Source organism: Meriones unguiculatus, chromosome 12 (genome assembly GCF_030254825.1).
Source record: "Meriones unguiculatus strain TT.TT164.6M chromosome 12, Bangor_MerUng_6.1, whole genome shotgun sequence".
NCBI lineage: Eukaryota > Metazoa > Chordata > Mammalia > Rodentia > Muridae > Meriones > Meriones unguiculatus.
The window spans coordinates 86,261,862-86,282,112 of record NC_083360.1 but is presented as its reverse complement, the minus strand read 5'-3'; the positions used below and the strand labels follow the sequence as shown (position 1 = coordinate 86,282,112).

The following is a 20,251-nucleotide window of genomic DNA, read 5'->3' as shown; positions in this document are numbered from 1 at the left end:
TCTCTACTCCACCCTAATCCCTTCCAACACCCACCACCAGGTAGGAGAGATAAAGGGTTAATGGGAGAGGGGATGCAGTTTTCTTAGCTGTTTCCTGCTGTTTAGGGTCTCGGGTTCCTTGGAGCCAGTCCAATCCCTCAACTTCTTGTCTCACAGCAGCAACTAGGAGCAGCAAGGGGGAATCAGAAACAGCCTTCTTCTTTCTCAGAGCTTCCACACTGTCTGGGCTCTGGCATTTATTCTCTCTCCAGAGTCCTCAGATTTAAACTATCTGCATCTGGCAGAGAGCTCCTCTCAGAGCCCGCATGAAGCAAATAGTCTGCTGCTGAATCATTCCCACATCCACACCTGGGACCAAAACAAAAACATGTTTATATCCCCAACAGGATTGCTTGAGCTCAGGTTTTTAGGTCATCTCATTAACTTAGACCTCATTTCACAACTCCAAACAATATATAAATAAATGAACACAGCAGGCATAAGTGCCTCAAGTTTGTAATCGCAGTGCTTGGACAGGTGAGGCAGGAGATTCACTGAAGAGTCCGAGGCCAGCTGAACAACATAACACTTTCTCATGTACTACATTTAGGATTGGGTTGTTTTTCTAGGACCTTGGGGGTACATGAAGTAATTTATGAGACCTTCCTGAGTTTTTAGATTAAATTTACTTAGGAGGAGCATAGCTGGTGTGTTTTTTTTAATCTACTTTATTGGCTTTTTATGCCTCTACCTCCCTTTTCCACCCTTTATCCCACCAAAACTTTTCAACACCCCAACACTAGGTAGGAGAGAAAGGTTAGCGGGGAGAGGGGACAGTTCTCTTTGGCTGCTTGGTTAGGGTAATCTGGTTCTTTGGACCAATACCAATCTCAGTTGTCAGGCTATCCAGCAACCCAACAACAGCATGAGAAGCAGCCTTCACTCTTGGAGTCTTTCTCTCTCTTGGCTCTGGTATTTATGCTCTCTCAGAGTCCTCAGAATTAACTAACTGCAGCCGGCAAAGACCACGCCCCACTCCAAGCTGCAGGAGGCAATTATCAGCTGTGGGTAAATGAGGCAGCCACACTTTTATTTTAATCCCACCCTTGGGATTAAAATTTAAAAAAAAAAAACACATTTACATAACAAAGCAGTTTTTAAAGAAACCAACACTTCCACTTCAGAGAGCCTACAGAGGTGGGAGTGCAGAGGTCAAAGGATAACTTGTGGGTGTTGGTTCCCTCCTTCTACCATATAGGTCCTAGTTATCAAACACAGTCTTGGCAGCGACTGCCTCTACCTGCTGAGCCTTCTCACCAGACCCTTTCTGACTTTAAGCACTGAGAATTCTCAGATAATGCCTCAGCATTATCGCATAGGTTTTGGTAAGCTGTGCTTCTGTTTGCATTTGAGTCCAGAATAATAAGAATTATTAATTAAATAATAATAATTATTATTATTATTACTACTACTATTGAGGCAGGTTCTTGCTATGTATACCGGTTGGCCTGGAACTCACTATGAAGACCAGGCTGGCCTTGAACTCAGAGATCTGCCTGCCTGTGCCTCCCCAAGTGCTAGGATTAGAGCTGTGCACTATCATTCCTGGCTGGTTGTTTCACTGTTGTTTAATTTAGTATGCGTTGTGTGTGGCGTGTGGAGGGCAAAGGACCACTTGTGGAAGTTGGTTCTTCCCAAAGATCGACCCAAATCGTCAGGCTTGGCGGCAAGCACCTTTATCTTCTGAGCCCTCTTGCGATTGGCAATCACTTTTATGTTGAATGTTTGCAGGTGAACTCTAACATCTTTTTTTCTTTTCCTCGTCTGCTGCCTTAGGAGGAGGCATCACCCTACTCTTTGTTCGACATCTGCCTGGACGTCTTGATCGCTGACTTGGAGAAGTGGTGTTCTAAAGGACCTGATGGGACATTGTGTTTTCCAGAGAGTTGGTGCTTCCCTCAGGAAATAGCTGATAAATTCCTCGAGAGGTTGGCTTGGCAAGGTACTTACTAAGCATTCTCTATAGGGTAGTCGTTTTGTTTGTTTGTTTTGAGACAGGGTTTCTTTGCCTAGCCCTGGCTGTCCTGGAACTCGATTTGTAGACCAGGCTGGCCTCAAACTCACAGAGATCTGCCTATCTCTGCTTCTTCAAGTGTGTGCTTATAGTGTGTTTTGTTTTTGTTTTTGTTTTTTTGTTTGTTTGTTTTTTGTGACCCCCCTGGGGTAGCTTACAGAGTCCTTGAAGTGAGTGATAATTTATAGGAGCACCTTCCTGTTGGCTACTGTTTAAGACAACGCTCCACAGCTGTCCCACGCCCCTGCACAGCAACCGTAAATGAAGTCTGTATTCTCAGGGAGGGTGGGAGGGTGGGCCCTTCCTCCTCTGACGGAATGTTGACAGGCTCGGTCTTCCGTAGGTCTTGTGTTGATTACAGCCACTGAGTAAACAAGAATTTGATGGCTGTGTTATGAAGAAAGTGTTCCACAACACTCCACACTCTCTTCTGGCCTTTAACACTCTTTCCCTCCCTCTCTTGTGCAGTGCTCCGTGAGCCTTGAAGTGGGCAACAGAGAATACCCATTTAGGGCTCAGCTTTCAACAAGGCTTTCATTTGGTTCTGTTTCAGCGTCTGTGTGTGTGTTATATGTGCATGGGGGCCTGTGTGGACACATGCAGAGGCTAGAAGCGGGCATCAGATGACCTGCTCTATCACTTTCTTCCTTAGCTCCTTGAGAACGTAGTCTCTTACTAAGCCTTGAACTAGGCTGGCAGCCAGTAAGGCCTAGCAGCCTCCACACTCAGAGAGCACTGGGGTGTGATACACATGTTTCATTATGCTGGGCTTTTTACTTGAGCTTGGGATTTGAACTCAGGTGTTCATGTTTGTGTAACAGGTGCTCATACCCACTAAGCCATTTCCCCAGCTCCAACAGTCAGTCCCACTAAATGCAAAATCTGCAGCTAAGCAGCCTCTTCAAAGCTGGCAGCAGCACTGATCTATGGACATAAACATATTCTGAAGTAAACTCAACAGTACCAAGAACTGTAAACACTACCAGAGATTAATTCCCTTTTAGGGCCTGGCCCTCAACTCCAACTGAAGAGCCATTGGTTATCCCTGTAACAGACTTGCCACTATTGCCCCAGGGGCCACCTCTCTACCCCAGTAGCTGCAGTGTACATAGTCCACAGCTGAGTAAGACCTGGTGCCAGTTCTCCCCAGGAGCCTGCGGTTGCTGTTGTTTTTATGTAACTGTTGATTTCTCTTAGTTTCACTCTTAATCTGACTCTCATATAAGTAACTGAGACTCTTTATATTTGTTTATAATAAGCCTCACAACACAAGAACTGAGCAGTTATTGCTCTATTCTTGACTCTCTAGGCTAATCTGGTTTCCTCCCAGCGTATATCCCAGGATCCTTGCACTTTGTAGCTTTCCTGCTGAGTTCTCTCTCCTGGTACCTCCTAGACCTCTACCATGGCTGAATCACCTGGCTGAACTCCCCTCTCCTGGCTGGCAGGAAGTCCAGCCCTATTCTCTCCCCTTCTCAGTGATTGACTGTAGGCTGCTTTATTGACATATCAGTGGACCCTTGGTGTGGGGAGCAGAGTTTATACACCATTCCGACAGGAGAGTCTCAGAACAAGGCTTGCAGCCGGATATGGGAGATACGGAAATCAGCATTTGAATTCCACAGTAACCTTATGCCTACAGCAAACTTAGCATCTTCCAGCGCTATGTAAGTTCTGGCCAGAAAGGAGGAAATTTTGAACTCAGTTCCAGCTTGATTATTCTGTACCCTGCAATCAAAGTGTATGGTGTTAGCCAGGCTCACTAGTGCATGTCCGTAATCCCAGCACTCAGGGAGGCAGAGGCAGGTGGATCTCTGAGTTTGAGGCCAGTTTGGTCTACAAAGAGAGGTCAGGACAGCCACGGCTACACAGATAAGCCCTGTCTCAAAAAATCAAACCAAACCAACCAACCAACCAACCAAACGAAAAAAGTAGATGGAGTCTCCAGCAGTAGGGGACAGCCATCAACAGTGACAATTGCCTGTATTATTTTGGGAGCCTCAGGAACCTTGGTGCTTTCTTATTTGAAAAATACCTTTATTATCGTTCTCTGATTATCTCGGTCTTTACAAGGTGATCTAAGCTTTCTAAGCTGTTCCTGCTGCCAGCCTGATAGGTGAAGAAAACACAGTCATCGTCATTCATCCATCTTTTCCCTGGCTTCCAACATTTTGTTGTAGTTTCATCCTTTATTCTCTACATTATGGGTGTGAGCCTCAAAGGTTTCTTCGGGGCCGAAGGTGTAGCTCAGTGGTGGAATATGTATCTAGTGAGTTGCAGGACACCAAAATAGAGCCCAGACTTCATGGCACAGGCCTGTAAGACCAGCCATCCTCAGCGTCATGAGTCTGAGGCCAGTCTGGGCTTGAGGATATTCTGCCTGGGGAAAGCGAAACAAAATAATAGAAGAGACCAGCAAGAAGGCTCAGTGGCCAAGGCCGCTGCCATTAAGCCCGATGGCCCAAGTTCAGTCCCTGGGGTCTACATGGCGGAAAGAGAGAACTAAATTCTGTGAGTTGTCTTCCGACTCCACACATGCACTGTGGCATCTGTAAGCTGCCTCTCCCCGCCAAATAAATAACGAAAGAAATATTCAAAAATTAAAGCAGCAACAAGGAACAAATAGTGAGAAGGAAATAATGGTTATGATAGATTTGGTTTCTATGAGTAAAAACTTTGTTTTTCCGTTCATTGGTTTGTATGTGTGTATCCACAGGAGCGGAGGTCAGAGGGCAGCCTCCAGGAGTTGATTTTCTCCACTGTGCAGGTTCTAGTGGTCAAACAAAGGCTTCCAGACTCTGCAGCAAGCTCCTTTAGCTGTTGGACCAGCTTTCTGGCCCTTTAAATTTTTTTTTTTTTTGGTTTGTTTGTTTTCTTTGAGATAGGTCTCAGTATATAAGTAGCATAGCTAGCCAGGAACTTGCTGTATGGTTCAGGCTTGCCTCAAAATCATGGAGATCCTTGTGTCTCAATGCACATACTGCCACACAGACCTATTTCTTTTCTTTTTAAAGAAGATTTTATTTTTTATGTATATAAATGTTTTTCTTGCATGTACATGTGTACATCACATGTGTGTTTGCTGCTCAAGAAGGGCAAGTAAGGGTGTCAGAACCCTGGAACTGGAGTTACAGCTGGTTTTGACCTGCCATGTGGAACTGAGCCTGGGTCCTCTGCAAGAGCAGCAAGTGCCAAGTGTAATTTGGTTTTTTGAGACAGAGTTTCTCTGTGTAACCTTGGCTGTCCCAGAATCACTCTGTAGACCCAGCTGGCCTTGAACTCACAGAGATCCTCCTGCCTCTACCTCCTGAGTGCTGGGATCAAAGATGTGTGCCACCACTGCCGGACTTTTTCTTCCTCCCTCCCTCTCTCTCTCTCTCTCTCTCTCTCCCTTCCTTCCTTCCTTCCTTCCTTCCTTCCTTCCTTCCTTCCTTCCTTCCCTCCCTCCCTCTCTCCCTCCTTTTTTTCCTTTCTTCCTTCCCTCCCTCCCTCCCTCCATCCCTCCCTCTCTCTCCTTCCTTCCCTCTCTCCCACTACCTCCCTCTCTCCCTCCCTGGAACTCTGGCATGCAAGCTATCCTTTTGAGTAGCTGGAGCACAGCCTGTATCACCATGCCTGACTGTTCTGCGGGGTAGAGTTTCCCTCATCTGAAGTGCTTAGGGCCAGAACATTTTGGATTTGGTAATACATTTGAACATGTTTAATCTGAACATCTGAAATGCTACAGAATGCAAAGGTTTTTTGTTTTGTTTTGTTTTGTTTTTTTAGTGTCACCTCCTTCCCAATAGAAGTTACCCCAAGTATTGACTGCCTTGAAGTTAGTTGGTTTTGTTTTTTTCTTTCTTATTTGTTTTGGACCAGGTTTCATGCATCCTCCCGGAGGCTGATCTCAAATATGTAGTTGAGGATGCTCTTGAACTTTGTGATCCTTCTGGCCCGCCTCCTAAAAGCTGGGATTATAGGCATGCACCATCACCTTGGCTAGGTTTTCCTAGAAATGTAAATGTAAGCTGGGAGTGGGAGCTGGGCCACAGAATGAGTCCCAGTCTAACACCCAGACACACCCCCGAGAACAAAACGACTTTGCCTAAAGCTCATGTACATGGTCCTGCTTTTCAGGCAAGCTGAGTGACAGAACAGCAAGCATCTTCCAAGGCAAACAGATGAATCTGAAGGTGGTAAAAATCCGGAAAGCTAAGCTCTCCGCAGCAGCCTTCACAAAAGCCTTCTGCCATCACAAGCTTGTGGAAGTGGATGCCACCTCCGTGGACTCCGAGCTTCTGGCCACTGACATCATCCACGCTCTCCAGAGCAGCTCCTGGATCCAGAAAAACCTTCGCTGTCTTCTGTTAGACTCAGCCAGCGTCCCTCCGAACTCAAGACTGCTGGCCTTGGCTCAGTTCACCGGCATTCACACTTTAAGTGTTGCCAACATGTCCTTTGGGAGTGAAGACCTCGTTAGTGTGTCTCAGTTCCCAAACCTGCAAAGCTTGGATATCTCCAACACTCTGGTCACCGACATCTCTCCCCTCCTCGCCTGTAAGAACCGGCTCAGGTCCCTCACCATGCACTACGTGAAGTACCTGCTCATGAGCAGCTCCAAAGTCATTGCCGTCCTCAGACAACTGAAATGCCTGCTCCACCTTGATATTTCTGACCATAGGCAGCTCAGGTCAGACCTCGCTTTTTGTCTGCTGCAGCAGAAGGATATCCTGCCCAACCTCGTGTCCCTGGATATTTCGGGGGCCACCGACATCTCCGACAAAGCTGTGGAATCCTTTCTGCAGCAGCGGCCTGGGATGCAGTTTGTGGGGCTCTTGTCCACAGACGCTGGTTATTCTGATTTCTTCAAAACAAAGCAAGGCTTGAAGGTTTGTTCTAACATACACTGTGGATTCTTTGTCAAGAATATTATATGTTCTCATACATCAGAATCCTTAGGAGTTTTTATTTTGTCTTAATTTTTTTTATTTTTTGTTTTTTAAGACAGGGTTTCTCTGTGTAGCCTTGGCTGTCCTGTACTCACTTTGTAGACCAAGCTGAACTCACAGATATGTCTGCCTCTGCCTCCCAGAGTGCTGGGATTAAAGGCATGTGCCATCTCACCTTGCTGTGTTTGTTTGTTTTTTGAGACAGGGTCACTACAGGACTGTCCTGGAATTCATATGCAAACCAGGCCAGCCTGTAACTCAGAAAGATCCGCCTGCCCCTGCCTTCCTAGTGCTGTGATTAAAGGCCTATGCCCAATTAAAGGCCTGCACCACCAGGCCCAGCCTTCCTTAACCTTTTGTAACTATCATAGTTGGTCTAAGAAATTAATTGTAGGGCTGTAATGGTAAGCTACAATCGTGGGGTGGGGCCTGAGTCCGTGGCTCAGTATGCATAGTGCTTTCTGAGTTCAGGTTTTCAGCATTTCTGTTTTAAAGGTAGGGAGAGGTAGCTGTGGCAATAGGTTTGTAATGTCTGCCCTGGGGGCAGAGGTAGTTGACCCCAGGAGCACATTGGTCAGCCAGTCTAGCCAGTTGATGAGCTCTGGGTTCAGTGAAAACTCTTGTCTCAAAATACAACCGGTACTAACAACAGTGGTGAAGCCGGTGAGGACTCCTCCACAACTGCTCACAAAGGTGAGCTCGCCTGCAGTCAGGGTGCCTAGAGCACCCTCCACACCCAGCCCAGAGCAACAGTTTCAGCCTCCTTGTCCAGCTTGATGGTGAGAGCTACAGCCCCCTTTTTTTTCCATGTAGAATTCATGCTCTGCATGCCATGCCGTTTCCTCCTTTAGTCCTCCCATTTCACAGATAAGAAAAGGGAAGCTGAAGGGATGGAGCCAGGACTCAAATCCACACATCTGTGCTCTTTTCATCCACCAAGAACTGACTGTAGTTGCTGGGGGTGATGGCTATGGCTGGCACCATTTTTGGCCCAAGGAATGACTAAACAACAATTTTGGCCCAAGGAATGACTAAAGATTTTTAAAGACTTTTTATTTTATGTGTATGATTGTTTTACCTGGGTATCTGTCTGTAGATTCCAGAAAGGAACTACAGTAACAGATAACTATGAGCCCCACCATGTAGGTGCTGGGAACTGAACCCAGGTCCTCTCTGGATGGCCAGTGCTCTTCATCACTGAGCCATCTCTCCAGCCTCCTGAAATGGGTTCTTTTCGAAGATCACCTGAAACATAAAGAGAAGGTGGGGGGCAGCAGTCACACTGCACAGACCCTGCTGTGCTGGGGTCAGGGTGCAAGCTATCACACCCAGCCCCCTCCCTTAAAAAAAGTTTTGAAGGACTGGAGGTTTATCTCAGTCATTCTAGCATTTTCAAGGCCCTAGATTTGATTCCAAGAATGGGAAAATAAATACATGTTTAGACCGTTGCTTGAATAAGTAAGTGTATAGTGTTACCTTAAAAAAGCAGCATATATTTAAATAAATAAGCTTAGGGTTGTTTTTTTTTGTTTGTTTGTTTAATGCTAGATGTGGCAGTAACTGCCTTTAATCATAACATGAAGGTAGATAGTAGGGGAAAGAAAAACTGGGGGGAAAAAATCTTTATTTGCTGATGGATCTCACTATGACTTAAAACTCTATATATTAGACCACACTGGTCTCTGACTCAGAGATCTGTCTCTCTGTCTCTACCTGCCCAGTGCTGGGGTTAAAGGCGTGTGCTCACACACCTGGCTGTTTGTATGTGTGTGTACGTGCCTAGTGTATGTACACCGCACTCAGGCAGTGCCCACGGAGGCCAGAAGAGGTCCCTCTGTGCTCTGGAGCTGGAGTGCAGGCAGTTGTGACCCACCAGGTGCTCTTAACGGCTGAAGCGTAAGCAGCCAGGGTGAGCAGGCTTTCTCTGCTATCAGGTGATCACACACTAATTTTGTTTTGACATTAGTTTTAGATATATTCTTGTATGTTCCATAGGGTTGGATTTTGTCTTTTATTTTTATTGGTTTTTAAATTTCTGTGTCTATGTGTGTATGGGTGCCCGTGTGACTGCTGGTATCTGTGGATCAAGAAGAGGTTGTTTACTTCCCTATAGCTGGAGGTACAGCTGTGGATGCAGGGAACTGAACCCTGGTCCTTTGTGAAGACAGTATGAACTTTTAACCTCTGAGCCATCTTTTCGGCTGGATTTTTTTGTTTTGTTTCTTTTTTTCTTTTTAATTTATGAGCCACTTAAAAATTCTGAAGACAGAGGGGCTGGAGAGATGGCTCAGAGGTTAAGAGTACTGGTTGCTCTTCCGAAGGTCCTGAGTTCAATTCCCAGCAACCACGTGGTGGCTCAGAGCCAACTATAATGAGTTCTGGTGTCCCCTTCTGGGCTGCAGGCATACACGCAGGCAGAATACTGTATAAATAATAAATAAATCAATCTTAAAAAAACAAACAAACAAAAAAAACCCAAAAAACTATCCTAACTCTTAAAAAAAATCCTGAAGGCAAATACAGGGTAGGTCTCTGGATCTGAGTTTGAGGCCAGCCTGGTCTACAAAGCTGGTTCCATCTAGGACAGCTAGGGCTACATAAAAAAATCCTGTCTTGAAAAACCAAAAATTAATAAATAAAGAAATAAATCCTTTATATTGAATCTAGCTCAGTGAGCTCCAGTTTCGGTGAGGGACCCTGTTTCAAAAAACAAGGTAGAAGTCGGGTATGGTGTCATATGCCTTTAATCCTAGCGCTCAGGGAGGCACAGACAGGCATATCACTGTGAGTTCAAGACCAGCCTGGTCTACAAAACGAGTCCAGGACTGCCAAGGCAACACAGAGAAACCCTGTCTCTAAAACACCAGAACCAAACAGATGGAACAAAAACACATTACCCTGTGATAACAAGGAAGAGTTCTAGCATATGAAAAGCGGGGTTAACACTGAGCTTGAGTGGGATTCTTTTCCTGTGCCTTCCAGTCTTACCAAGCCTCCTGAGAGGCCTCCGTCATGGTTGTTGCTTGTTGGAACTTTGCACATTCCTGTGTGTCTTGTTTGTTGCTTGCACTAGGCACTAAACTCTGGGCATCACACTTGCTAGGCAAATCTCTAAACCCCAGGCAATTGAGGGTTTGTGGGATTTGATTATTTTTTTCTTGAGATAGTCCTTGGTTCAGGGTCGCCTATGTAGGAGCCGGCTGGCCTCACTTTTGAGACAGTTCTTCTGCTTCTGCCTCTGGAGTGCTGAGATTCCATGCATGTACCATCCAGTTAAAGTCTTAACTGGACTGTAGTTGCAGGGAGATATGATTTAGACACCAGCAGCTGCTTGCTCTGTGCCGGTACTGAGCTGCACAGTTCACGCCTCAGAGGAACCTGGAAGGTGCTGTCGGGACCCGAATGCTTGCGTGAGGAGGTGAAACCTACCGTGAACCCATGTTTTTCAGGTTGCTGGAGGAGCCAACATGAGTCAGATCTCTGAAGCGCTGAGCCGGTACAGGAACAGGTCGTGTTTTGTGAAGGAGGCTCTCTACAGGCTCTTCTCGGAGACGCTCTCACTTCGTGTCATCCTGCCTGCCACTCTAAAGGTACCTCAGAAAGCAGATTCCATCGTCTCCTCCTACTTGGTCAGCTGAAAGTTGTCTTCATCTCCTACTTGGTCAACCAGCAGGCATGGTGGGCCACACCTTTAATGCCAGGGTCCTAGAGGCAGCTGAAAACAGATTGTGTGTTCCCGGCCAGCTAGTGCGACATAGTGAGACCTTGTCTCAAAAAAAAAAAGTGTTTGTTGAACACTACAGTTTTTTTTTTTTTTTTTGAGATAGTCCTGGATGTCCTGGAATTTGTTTTGTAGACCATGCTGTCCTGGAACTCAACAGAGATCCATCTTCCTGCCTGTGCTTCCCAAATGCTGGGGTTAAAGGCGTGCACCACCATACCCAGCTAGTGATTCTTATTCCTTACTAATAGTGAGTTAAGTATGCTCATCAAGAAAATGTAGCAGAAAAAAAAAATAATGAGCCAAAAATATGTAGGAACTAGTGAAAGGGTTAGACTAACTTTGTAACCTATATGTCTTCTAAAGCCTATAGTTTTGAGTTTTAGGTCCAGGTTAAGCTAAAGCCTCTTAGTACCTTTCCAGAGAGTGAAGGAATGTGACCCTATCTGTGAGGACAGATATAAAAAAAGGGCAAGCAAGCAATGACCTTCACTCAGCAAAAGAAGGACCAGACCCTTGTCCTTGAGATAGCGTTTCTTAGCAACGAACCTAGACTTCTTCTGAGTAGCTTTTGACCTCCGGCCAAGAGCCCGCAGCCCTAATCTTCAAGGATGAGCTAACCACCCCCACCTTAAAGTGCAGCTGCATCCACAATTGGCAGGACTGGCCAAGCTTGAGCACCTAAGACTAACCAGTTATCTTACTTTATAGCTTCCTCATCCAATCCTAAATTGCCAAAACTAAAACTTCAAATTTCCCGCAATTTTTCTTTTAAAAACCTAAAGGCCTTTGTCTCCCGGTGCCACTCTTTGCTGACCAGCAGGGGTGACCCCATTGTACAATGGTTAATAAACCTCTTGCTTTTGCAACGAGTCTTGGTCTGGGGGAGTTTCTGGGAAGGGCGCGATTGAACTTCTGAGCTGTGAGACCCCAGGTCTTACACTAGAAAAAAGGATAATGCTAGATTTAATTGTTTTATCATTTGAATCTGTATGAAATCAAGTTCTTCTGTAACTTTAAACTCACAGAGATGCACTTATTTCTGCTTTCTGAATTCTGGCAATAAAGGTGTGTGCCACCTCACCCAACTTTAAATCAATTCTGATTAAAAATTCTTATAATTTGGTCTGAGGCAGGAAGACAGTAGGAGAACTGTTACCTTTCCAGTGCTATATTTTCTACTTTTAAAGTTCTTTCTTCTCAGCCAGGCATGGTGGTGCACATCTGTAATCCCAGCACTCTGGGAGGCAGAGGCAGGTGGATCTCTGTGAGATCCAGCCTGGTCTACAAAGCAAGTCCAGGACATCCAAGGCTACACAGAGAAACCCTGTCTTGAAAAACTAAAAAATAATTAACTAACTAAATAAATATTTTTTCTCACTTGTTAACTAACCCTGCCCTTTTGTGTTTTTTTTTTTCTTTTTTATGCTTTCCTTTCCTGCCTCTTTCTCCTGTCTAATGTGCTCTGTAAGTGGAATCTTCCAATATGATTGCCCTGCAACTACCACAGCCCCCTTTATTTGTCCCTCTCCTGGTGCTTTCTTCAGAGTCATGTCTGGCATCCCTCAGTGTGAACTCTGAGGACTTATGCTAAGGGCTGAAGCATAATCTGATTCACTGTGGAACATGCCTGAATCTGAGCCCTTAGAAGGCTGGGACGGGAGGATTGCTGAGTTCAAGGTCAGGCCTACATCCACAGCGAGACCCTGTTCCCCAAATGATATACTCTGCCTGATGTTTGTGACTCTTAAAATGCTTGTCACAGATGCTGGGGAAATGATCACGTAATTCATGCCACAGTTGAGGAAACTGAGGTCCAGAGCCATCAGCTAGTTAATGGTTACATTTGGACTTGAAGCATTGGCTACAATTCTTCAATGTCCTACAGAGCAAAGGCTAAGAATATGAGAAGTCTGTTATTAACCCAAAGAGCAAATACTTACACCAACTGGAACAGATGAAACACGGTTCCAGGGTTGTTAATGGTGTTGCATCTCTCTGAAAACAAGTTCGTCTTCAGCTTGTGGCTATAGGAATGAGGAACCACCCTTTGGATCTGCCTGTGCAGTTCACAGCCAGTGCTTGTGCCCTCAACCTCACACACCAGGACCTGGCCAGGGGAATGCCTGTTCGCCTGCTGTCAGAAGTCACCTCACTACTTTTCACAGCAATGAAAAATTTCCCCTACTACCAACAGGTAATTTGAATTAAGTGCTTGACTGATTTTTAATCTCAGAACACGTATGTGAAAAATATGTATTACTGAATTGCAATTTTTTTATTCTTTTATAAATAAAATAGGACTTTGTATTTTGGAAAAAAAGGTAAGAAATATGGATAAGCAATGAAGCTAAAAACGTCAAAGTCCATCATAAGCCATTTACTGCCCTTGGTGGCGCAAGCCTTTAATCTCAGTATTTGGGAGGCGGAGGCAGGTGGAGCTTTATGGTTTCCAGGCCAGCCAGGGCTACACAGAGCTGTCTCCAAAAACCAAAAATATGAAACTAAAAACAATTCCTAAGAAACCTTGATTAACACATTGGCCAGGTGTGATGGTGCTCACCTCCAGTCTCCGTGCTGGGGAGGTGGAGGCAGCAGGACCAGAAGTTCAGGTCATTCTCTGCTGCTGCATATGGAGTTCAAGGCCAGCCAGGGCTACAGGGGTCTGTTGGGGCCAACAGGATGGCTTAGCAGGTCAAAGTGCCAGACCATTAGACCTGAGCTGGATGCTTGAGACTCACGTGATGGAAGGAGAAAACCACCTCCCATGAGCTGCTTTCTGATCTCTGTGTGTACACACACACACACACACACACACACACACACACACACGGTTTTTTCTCCAAATATAATAAAATCTTTTTTAATTAGGTGACTGGAATAATTTATCTATCTAAATGTAAAAGTTAAGGCCATGAAATATTTTGGAGAAAATACTTGTTGCCCAGTAAGCAAAGAGATCTTAAGTTACTAAAAGCAAAGCTTATTAATTTTTTTCTCTTGCAGAGCTGGGGCCATAGCTAAGTGAGAGACTGCTTGCCTGGCGCTGCAAGGTCAGGGCCCTGGCTTCCAGCCCCAGCACCAGAAACGAGCCCACCAAAATCAAAAGTTCTTAGGCTGGGAATACAGCTCAGCGGTAGAGCACGCACCTAGCATCCATGAGGTGTGTTTTAGTTAGGGTTTCTTTTTTCAAGACAGGAATTCTCTGTGTAGCCCTAGCTGTCCTGAAACTCACTATGTAGACCAGGCTGGCCTTGAACTCACAGAGATCCTCCTTTGACCCCTGAGTGCTGGGATTCAAGGTGTGCACCACTACCACCCTGAAATGTGATGTATCCGTTTAAAGGAATCCTGGTCTAACAAGAAAGAGGTGAAGTACTGGTACATGACAAAGACGGTGAATTTTTAAAAATGTGAGTGAAGCAAAACATGTTAAAAGAGGGGTTAAGGAGATTCCATTTAAACCTTGCATGTGTAGGTGACTGTTCAGCAGCTCTCAGGGGAAAGGCGTCCACCACCATCGTGGCAACCTAAGTTCAGTCTTCAGGACCCACGCGATCCTGGAAGAAGAAAACTGATGGCTCCAAGTTGTCCTCTGACCTCCATGTGTGTGCTGGGACAAGTGCACACCCAAACACGAGTACACGCACACATACACAAACACACTCAGACACACACAAAATAAATGTAACTTTTTAAAAAATGGGAGTTGGTCTTAGCACAGTTCGGTCTTTATTCCTGCATGATAACAGTCGGTTGTAGAAGGACATTGAAATCTTGGAGAGGACTCCTTTGCCGTGAGCTCTCCGTAAGAGAAGCTCGCTGGTCACACCAGCCGCACGTCGGTGTATCGCACTTGCTTCCGTTTGTCCTTTCTTCCCCAACAGTTACAGAAGAATTGCCTTCTTGCCTTGACCAGCTCCAGGATCCTCGTGGATGTTCCATTTGACAGGCGAGTACCGGGACAGCTTTTAACTGTCAGTGTAAAGGGCCTGCCTGGTTAAGGTGGGGGTGAGATGCTAGGGAGAAGGTTCTCTTCCACAAAGCGATTGACACCCGCGTTAGACAAATCCAAGGGATTCCGGTGGGAATAGGAAACACCAGGCCTGCTCTAGATCTCCCTACTTTGCACACAACTTCCTCTTTTGTAAAATAATGGCCCCTTCAGAGGATGGGGTGTGAACACAGCAGTGCTGTAAAGAGCTGATATTTCTATGCTTTATATTTTTTTAATTTGGCGAGATAGTTCTTTCAGATGTCACATAGCTATCCCTATTGAAGCCTTTGGAATCCTACAGATCATGAGCTTGAAAACATTTGAGGACTATTGCTTTAGGGCAGAAGAGTGAAGCCTAAGCCGGGTGCCAGCTGATGATGGACTGAGCTACTAGGCTGAGTAATGTTGTTTCCTGCAGCATTTCGGTGCTGTCTATACGCAGCTCATCTTACAAAGTACAAATTGCTGTTTTGTTTTTTCAATCCATTGAAATGCAAAAGAAAAGAAAACCTTTTTCTGGGTCCTGCCCATCCCAGGTATTTTACTCACATTCTCACTGGGATGCACTTCAGGGTGTTCTCTGAAATGTTCTTATTTTCATTGCTAAGGATTTAAACATTTTTTACTTTTATTTTAATTTTTTCTCAGCATATATTACACTTAATACTGGCTGTTGTTATGGTATTTTATGCCTGTATATAATGCATTTCAGTCACATTCACCCCCTGTCACTCCCCTGTTCCCTCCCACTCAGACCCTCTTCCTCTTCCCCACCAGTCGCCCTTTTACTTTCCCTGTCTTCACCTGTGTGAACCAGCAAGTTAGATTAGGGCTACTACAGGAAAATGGCTGAGGGGTTTCCGTACCAGGAGGGGCATGGGCAGCTTACAGAGGCTGTAAGCCATTAGCTAGACAGAGGTTTGAAGGAGGGGTGGGGCTCATGAGCCCCCCCCCCCCACTGTCAGCATTTGATTCTAGATAGATTCTCAAGGAGGGGAAGGACCTCTTGAGACCCTCTGCTATAACTGGTTGACAGGGCGTAGATTCTCCAGAGGTGCCAGATCTCAGGAGCCCCTCTGCTGTCAGCCTTTTACTGTGTACAGAATTTTTGGGAAGAGAGTAAAGGATTCATTTTCACTTGTTATTTACAATTTTGTAAACTCTGAATAATTATGAGAAAAACGTTCTGATTTTCAGGTTTAATGCTGCCAAGCTTGTCATGAAGTGGCTGTGCAGGCGTGATAACCCCAAGATGCAAACAATGGCAGTGAGCATCACCTCCATCCTTGCCCTGAAGGTAGGCATGTGCCAGCGACACTATTTCCCCCCTTCCTGGGCTTGGGAGAACCTGAGCATTTCACTGGGGCCTTCTGTTTACTTCCAGCTCTCGCCCAAGGATACTGAACAGCTGCAGGAAGAGCTCCATATGGCAATCAAGGTGAGCTGGAGAGCACAGCTGTGTGCCACTCCTACCCTATCTGCTGGGATTGAGCCCAGGGCCTTGTCCATACTAGGAAAATGCTCTATTGCTGAACTTGGCTCTTAATAACTTTTTTTTAATTAAAAAAAAAGAAGAAATTTATGAATGCAGCTTTTAAAATAATTATATTCTGAGGTTTGTGTGAAATGCAACCGAGTGTTTGAGTGAAAAAGATGAAGCTGAGGATTGGATTTGGCCAGACATGAGGCAGATAAATGCCACTTTTGTTTTATTTGGTTTTGTTTTTGTTTCTTTTTGAGACAGGATCTCACTTCATAGCCTTGGCTGTCCTCGAACTCACTATGTAGACCAGGCTAGTCTTGAACACACAAAGAACCCAGAGACAGGATTTCTCTGTGTAGCCTTGGCTGACCTGGACTCTATTTGTAGACGAGGCTGGCCTTGAACTCACAGAGATCTGTCTGCCTCTGCCTCCCTAAGTGTTGGCATTAAAGGTGTATGTGCCCACCATTGCCTGGTAAGTTGAATAATAAGAAAGTCATAATCAAGGAGAGTGACAATTTGGTGACTAAATACTGAGGAGAATAGGAACTAGCAAGCTGGGAACATGGTCACTAGAGAACACGGTAGCATTGCCAGATAGAGCAGACATACCCTGAAACTTAAAGCTGGCAAGTGAAAAGCGGGTAAAGGCACCTTGTCACCAAGCGTGACAACCTGAATTTGATCCCTGGTCTCACACGGTAGGAGAAAACCAATTTCTGCAAGTTGTCCTCTGACCTCCCTACAGACACTGTGGCACATGCATACACATACAGAGAGAGACACACACACAAAGAATCAAACACAGACGCACATACACACACACACTGACACAGTCAAAAATATGTAAATCAAAATGCATTTTAAAAGGTAATGGCTTTAAGAACAAGCTGGGGAGCCCAGGCCTGTCACTGGAGCGCTTAGTATTTGGGTGAGTACCTTTTACGGTGGGCCAGCCAAGGGTGCTGCCTGTCCTGCCCTATCACTCTTGCCTTACTTCCTTGAGCCAGGGTCTCTCACTAAAGGTAGAGCCAGGGTGGCAACTAGCAAACCTCAGTGTTCTTATCTCCGCCAACCACAGCACTGGGTCTGTAGGTGCCCATGCCACCAGGCCAGCTCTTTACATGGGTGCTAGGATTCAAACTCAGGTCCCCATGCTTACTTAAGAAGTGTTCCGTTTTTGTTTTTGATTTTGACGCAGAGTCTGACTATGTAGCTTTGACAGGCCTAGAACTTGATACGTAGACCAGGCTTGCCTCAAACTCAGAGATCTGCCTCTCTTTGCTGGATTCAAAGTCATATGCCACCATGCTTAAGACGCGCTCTTACCTGCTTGGCAGTGGCAGTGGCAGCACACTCCTTTAGTCCTAGCACTTGGGAGGCAGAGGCAAGAGGCTCTCTGAGCTTGAGGTCAGCCTGGACTACAGCTAAGGATAATTTATTTTATGTCTGTCTGGCACAGGTGTCTATAGCCAGGCTGGGGCTGGACCTGAAAGCTGTGAACCCAGCTGTATCCCTCACTCCCACTTTTAGGGCTCCTCTTCCCCCCCCTCTCCTGTACATGAGCGAGTTGGTCAGGGGTTGGTTTAACTCCAGTCTCTTCGGTTTTTAGGAACTTCTGGCAATAGTCACACAGAAGACGACGGAGAATGCAGATGACATTCCCTTCTTGTTTACTCTGAAAGCACTATGGAATCTTACCGACGAGTGTCCCGTGGCTTGCAAGCACTTCCTTGAGAATGACGGATTGGCAGTCGTCACCCAGGCTTTAGAGGTGGGGAGGGGGGGGATGGAGCTTACACACGAAGTTCTGTTTTCGGTGTAAAATGACCCGTGTGCTCTTCTTTACAGACATTCTCGGACCCTGGCACGCAAGGCAAAATACTTGGTATTTTGGTAAGGCTTGAATTAACCAGTGCTTGCTACAGCACCTCTTTTGGGTTGGGCTCTGCTGTAATCAGTTTAGATGCAGAGATTCACTTAGTCTCCATTAAATTCTGAGCAGACAGACATCCTTGTACAGTTACCTGTTGCCGTGAACAGCCCACAGCTTAGTGGCCTCCTTTCATGGGAGGAACAGCGGAGCCCCATTGCTAAGGGATATCAGGAAAAGATTGTTTTAAGGGTTAGCAAGGTTGTGTGATCTGATTGCCCTCTGTCCACAGTGTAGAGGTGGGAGCCATTCGTCTCAGCATGTTGTTAAGAGGCAGAACGACAAACACACAGACCCAGGCAGCCGGGCTCCAGGCCCTCCAATAGGAAACACTTAACTGTGGTTCTTGATTGTCAAGGCAGTTAATTTTTCAGAAACTTCTAGGTTCATATGTCCATACTGCCTCTTGATCAAGATATTTTATAATCTAGAAGTTTCCAGGCATAGCTAGAAGAGTTGGAATTTGGAGGAAAGGTGGAAAAGAGAAAAGCCATTGAAAGAAGCCTCAGAGAGCTGCCTATCTGTGAATATAAGTGATAGGCCTTTTGTCCTTCCGCCCGGGAGCCTGGTAGGCTGCTGAAGATCTGGGAGCTTTTGCTACTCAGTTATGCTAATGCTGACTTGTGTCTCTTTGTTACTAACAAGGGGTTAAGTAAAGACTGACTAGACTGAATCTCAAAAGCAGGGCAGCTGCTGCCTCAGACTTTCGTTCTGCATTCCTTTTAACATACTAGTGTCCGCCCCTGAGGACTGAAGTAGTTGAAGTGCTAACTCACCTCTCTAAGCTTTTATGACCATTCATTTCACCTCTTCAGGCCTTTGTGCTTCCCAGCTGCACGCGCACCTCCCTTCCCCTCCCAGAGTGGCAGGTCCTAGAGTGCGGCCACTGTGAGAGGGTGCTACTTTAAGATTATACCGTGTCATACACAGATCCACAGAGTCTCCACTGCCTCACGATGCCTGCGAGGGCGTGGTTGGAGAAGGACATCCATAGTTCAAGGATTAAAGACCTTTAAGGCCAGCTCTCAGGAGGCAGGGCAGGCAGATCTCTGTGAGTTAGAGGCCAGCCCGGCCTACAAAACAAGTCCAGGACAGCAGGACAGCCAGGGCTGTTACACAGATAGTTCCTGACTCAAAAACAAAACAAACAAAAAAAAAAAACTGACACATGCACACACACACACAAAAAAAGTTGGAGGAACTGAAATCTTGGCCCTGCCACCACAGGAAGTGAATTCTGAGTGAGGCTGGAAGGAGATTGACATCACTGGCACCTCTGGATGAGGATGTGGCCGTGTGAGACCTCACTGCAGAGTGACCATGCCCTATCTCTTGCCCCACGGGAGCTGATGGGTAGTGAATGCATATTATTTTAAGCCAGTAAGTGTGTGGTAAGTTAGTATACAGCATAGAAAATGAATGTAATGTGTTAAAAACAATAGGACAGTTTTCGTTTTTAAATTACACTAAATTTGAACTCCTAGTACATGCAGTTACTCGCAACACAAACCCGACAAGCCGTCAAGTTAGCCTTGCCGAATGGCGAGTTTCTTTGCAGGATTAAACGTTAACTGGGAGCTAACACAGATAAAGCCATTTTTCTTTCTCTCATACTGTGCCCGGCACTTAGTGATTTGCCATTAATGATCTCGTTCACGGGGTTCAGTAAGAGGCCAGGTTTCAAGGGAGGGGCCAGGAGTAAGCGCTGGGAAGTGTCTAAAGGGGGCAGTAGAGAAGCTGCTAGCTCCTCATCCCTTGTCCCTTCCTGTGCTGCTGCGGCCTGTTTCTGCTGCCCTATAGAACAACGTGGCGGAAGTCGGAGCGCTCTCTCCCACACTGCTGACAGAAGATTTGACGGCCCACATCGTCAGTTTGCTCCACAGCGGCAACATAGAAGTGAGCTTCTTTGCTGCCGGTGTCATAGCCCATCTGACGTGTGACAGACAGCCCTGGCTATCCCGTGACCTGCAAAGGACCCAGCTTCTCCAGGAGTTGGTACAGGATTCATTCTTCTTTACGAAATCCACACTCATTTCTTCCTTAGGCAATTTCTTTTCCTTGATGATGAGTTTCAGGAAAATTGTACATCTACTGGGTTTTGCCACTTAACCCATTAGATGTTGTTAGCAATAG

General features: G+C 45.8%; 1 protein-coding gene across 1 annotated transcript in view; it reads left to right on the top strand.

Annotated features, from left to right (window-relative positions):
* The window catches only part of Zyg11a (zyg-11 family member A, cell cycle regulator), a 34,253-nt gene that overhangs the window by 2,464 nt on the left and 11,538 nt on the right, over positions 1–20,251 (top strand). Inside the window, exons 2-11 of the mRNA XM_021660724.2 lie at positions 1,816–1,981; positions 6,173–6,924; positions 10,434–10,574; positions 12,726–12,902; positions 14,593–14,657; positions 15,900–15,999; positions 16,087–16,140; positions 17,798–17,959; positions 18,037–18,081; positions 19,919–20,113. Of these exons, the coding sequence (XP_021516399.1) occupies positions 1,816–1,981; positions 6,173–6,924; positions 10,434–10,574; positions 12,726–12,902; positions 14,593–14,657; positions 15,900–15,999; positions 16,087–16,140; positions 17,798–17,959; positions 18,037–18,081; positions 19,919–20,113 (1,857 nt within the window). The remainder of the gene's footprint in view (positions 1–1,815; positions 1,982–6,172; positions 6,925–10,433; positions 10,575–12,725; positions 12,903–14,592; positions 14,658–15,899; positions 16,000–16,086; positions 16,141–17,797; positions 17,960–18,036; positions 18,082–19,918; positions 20,114–20,251) is intronic.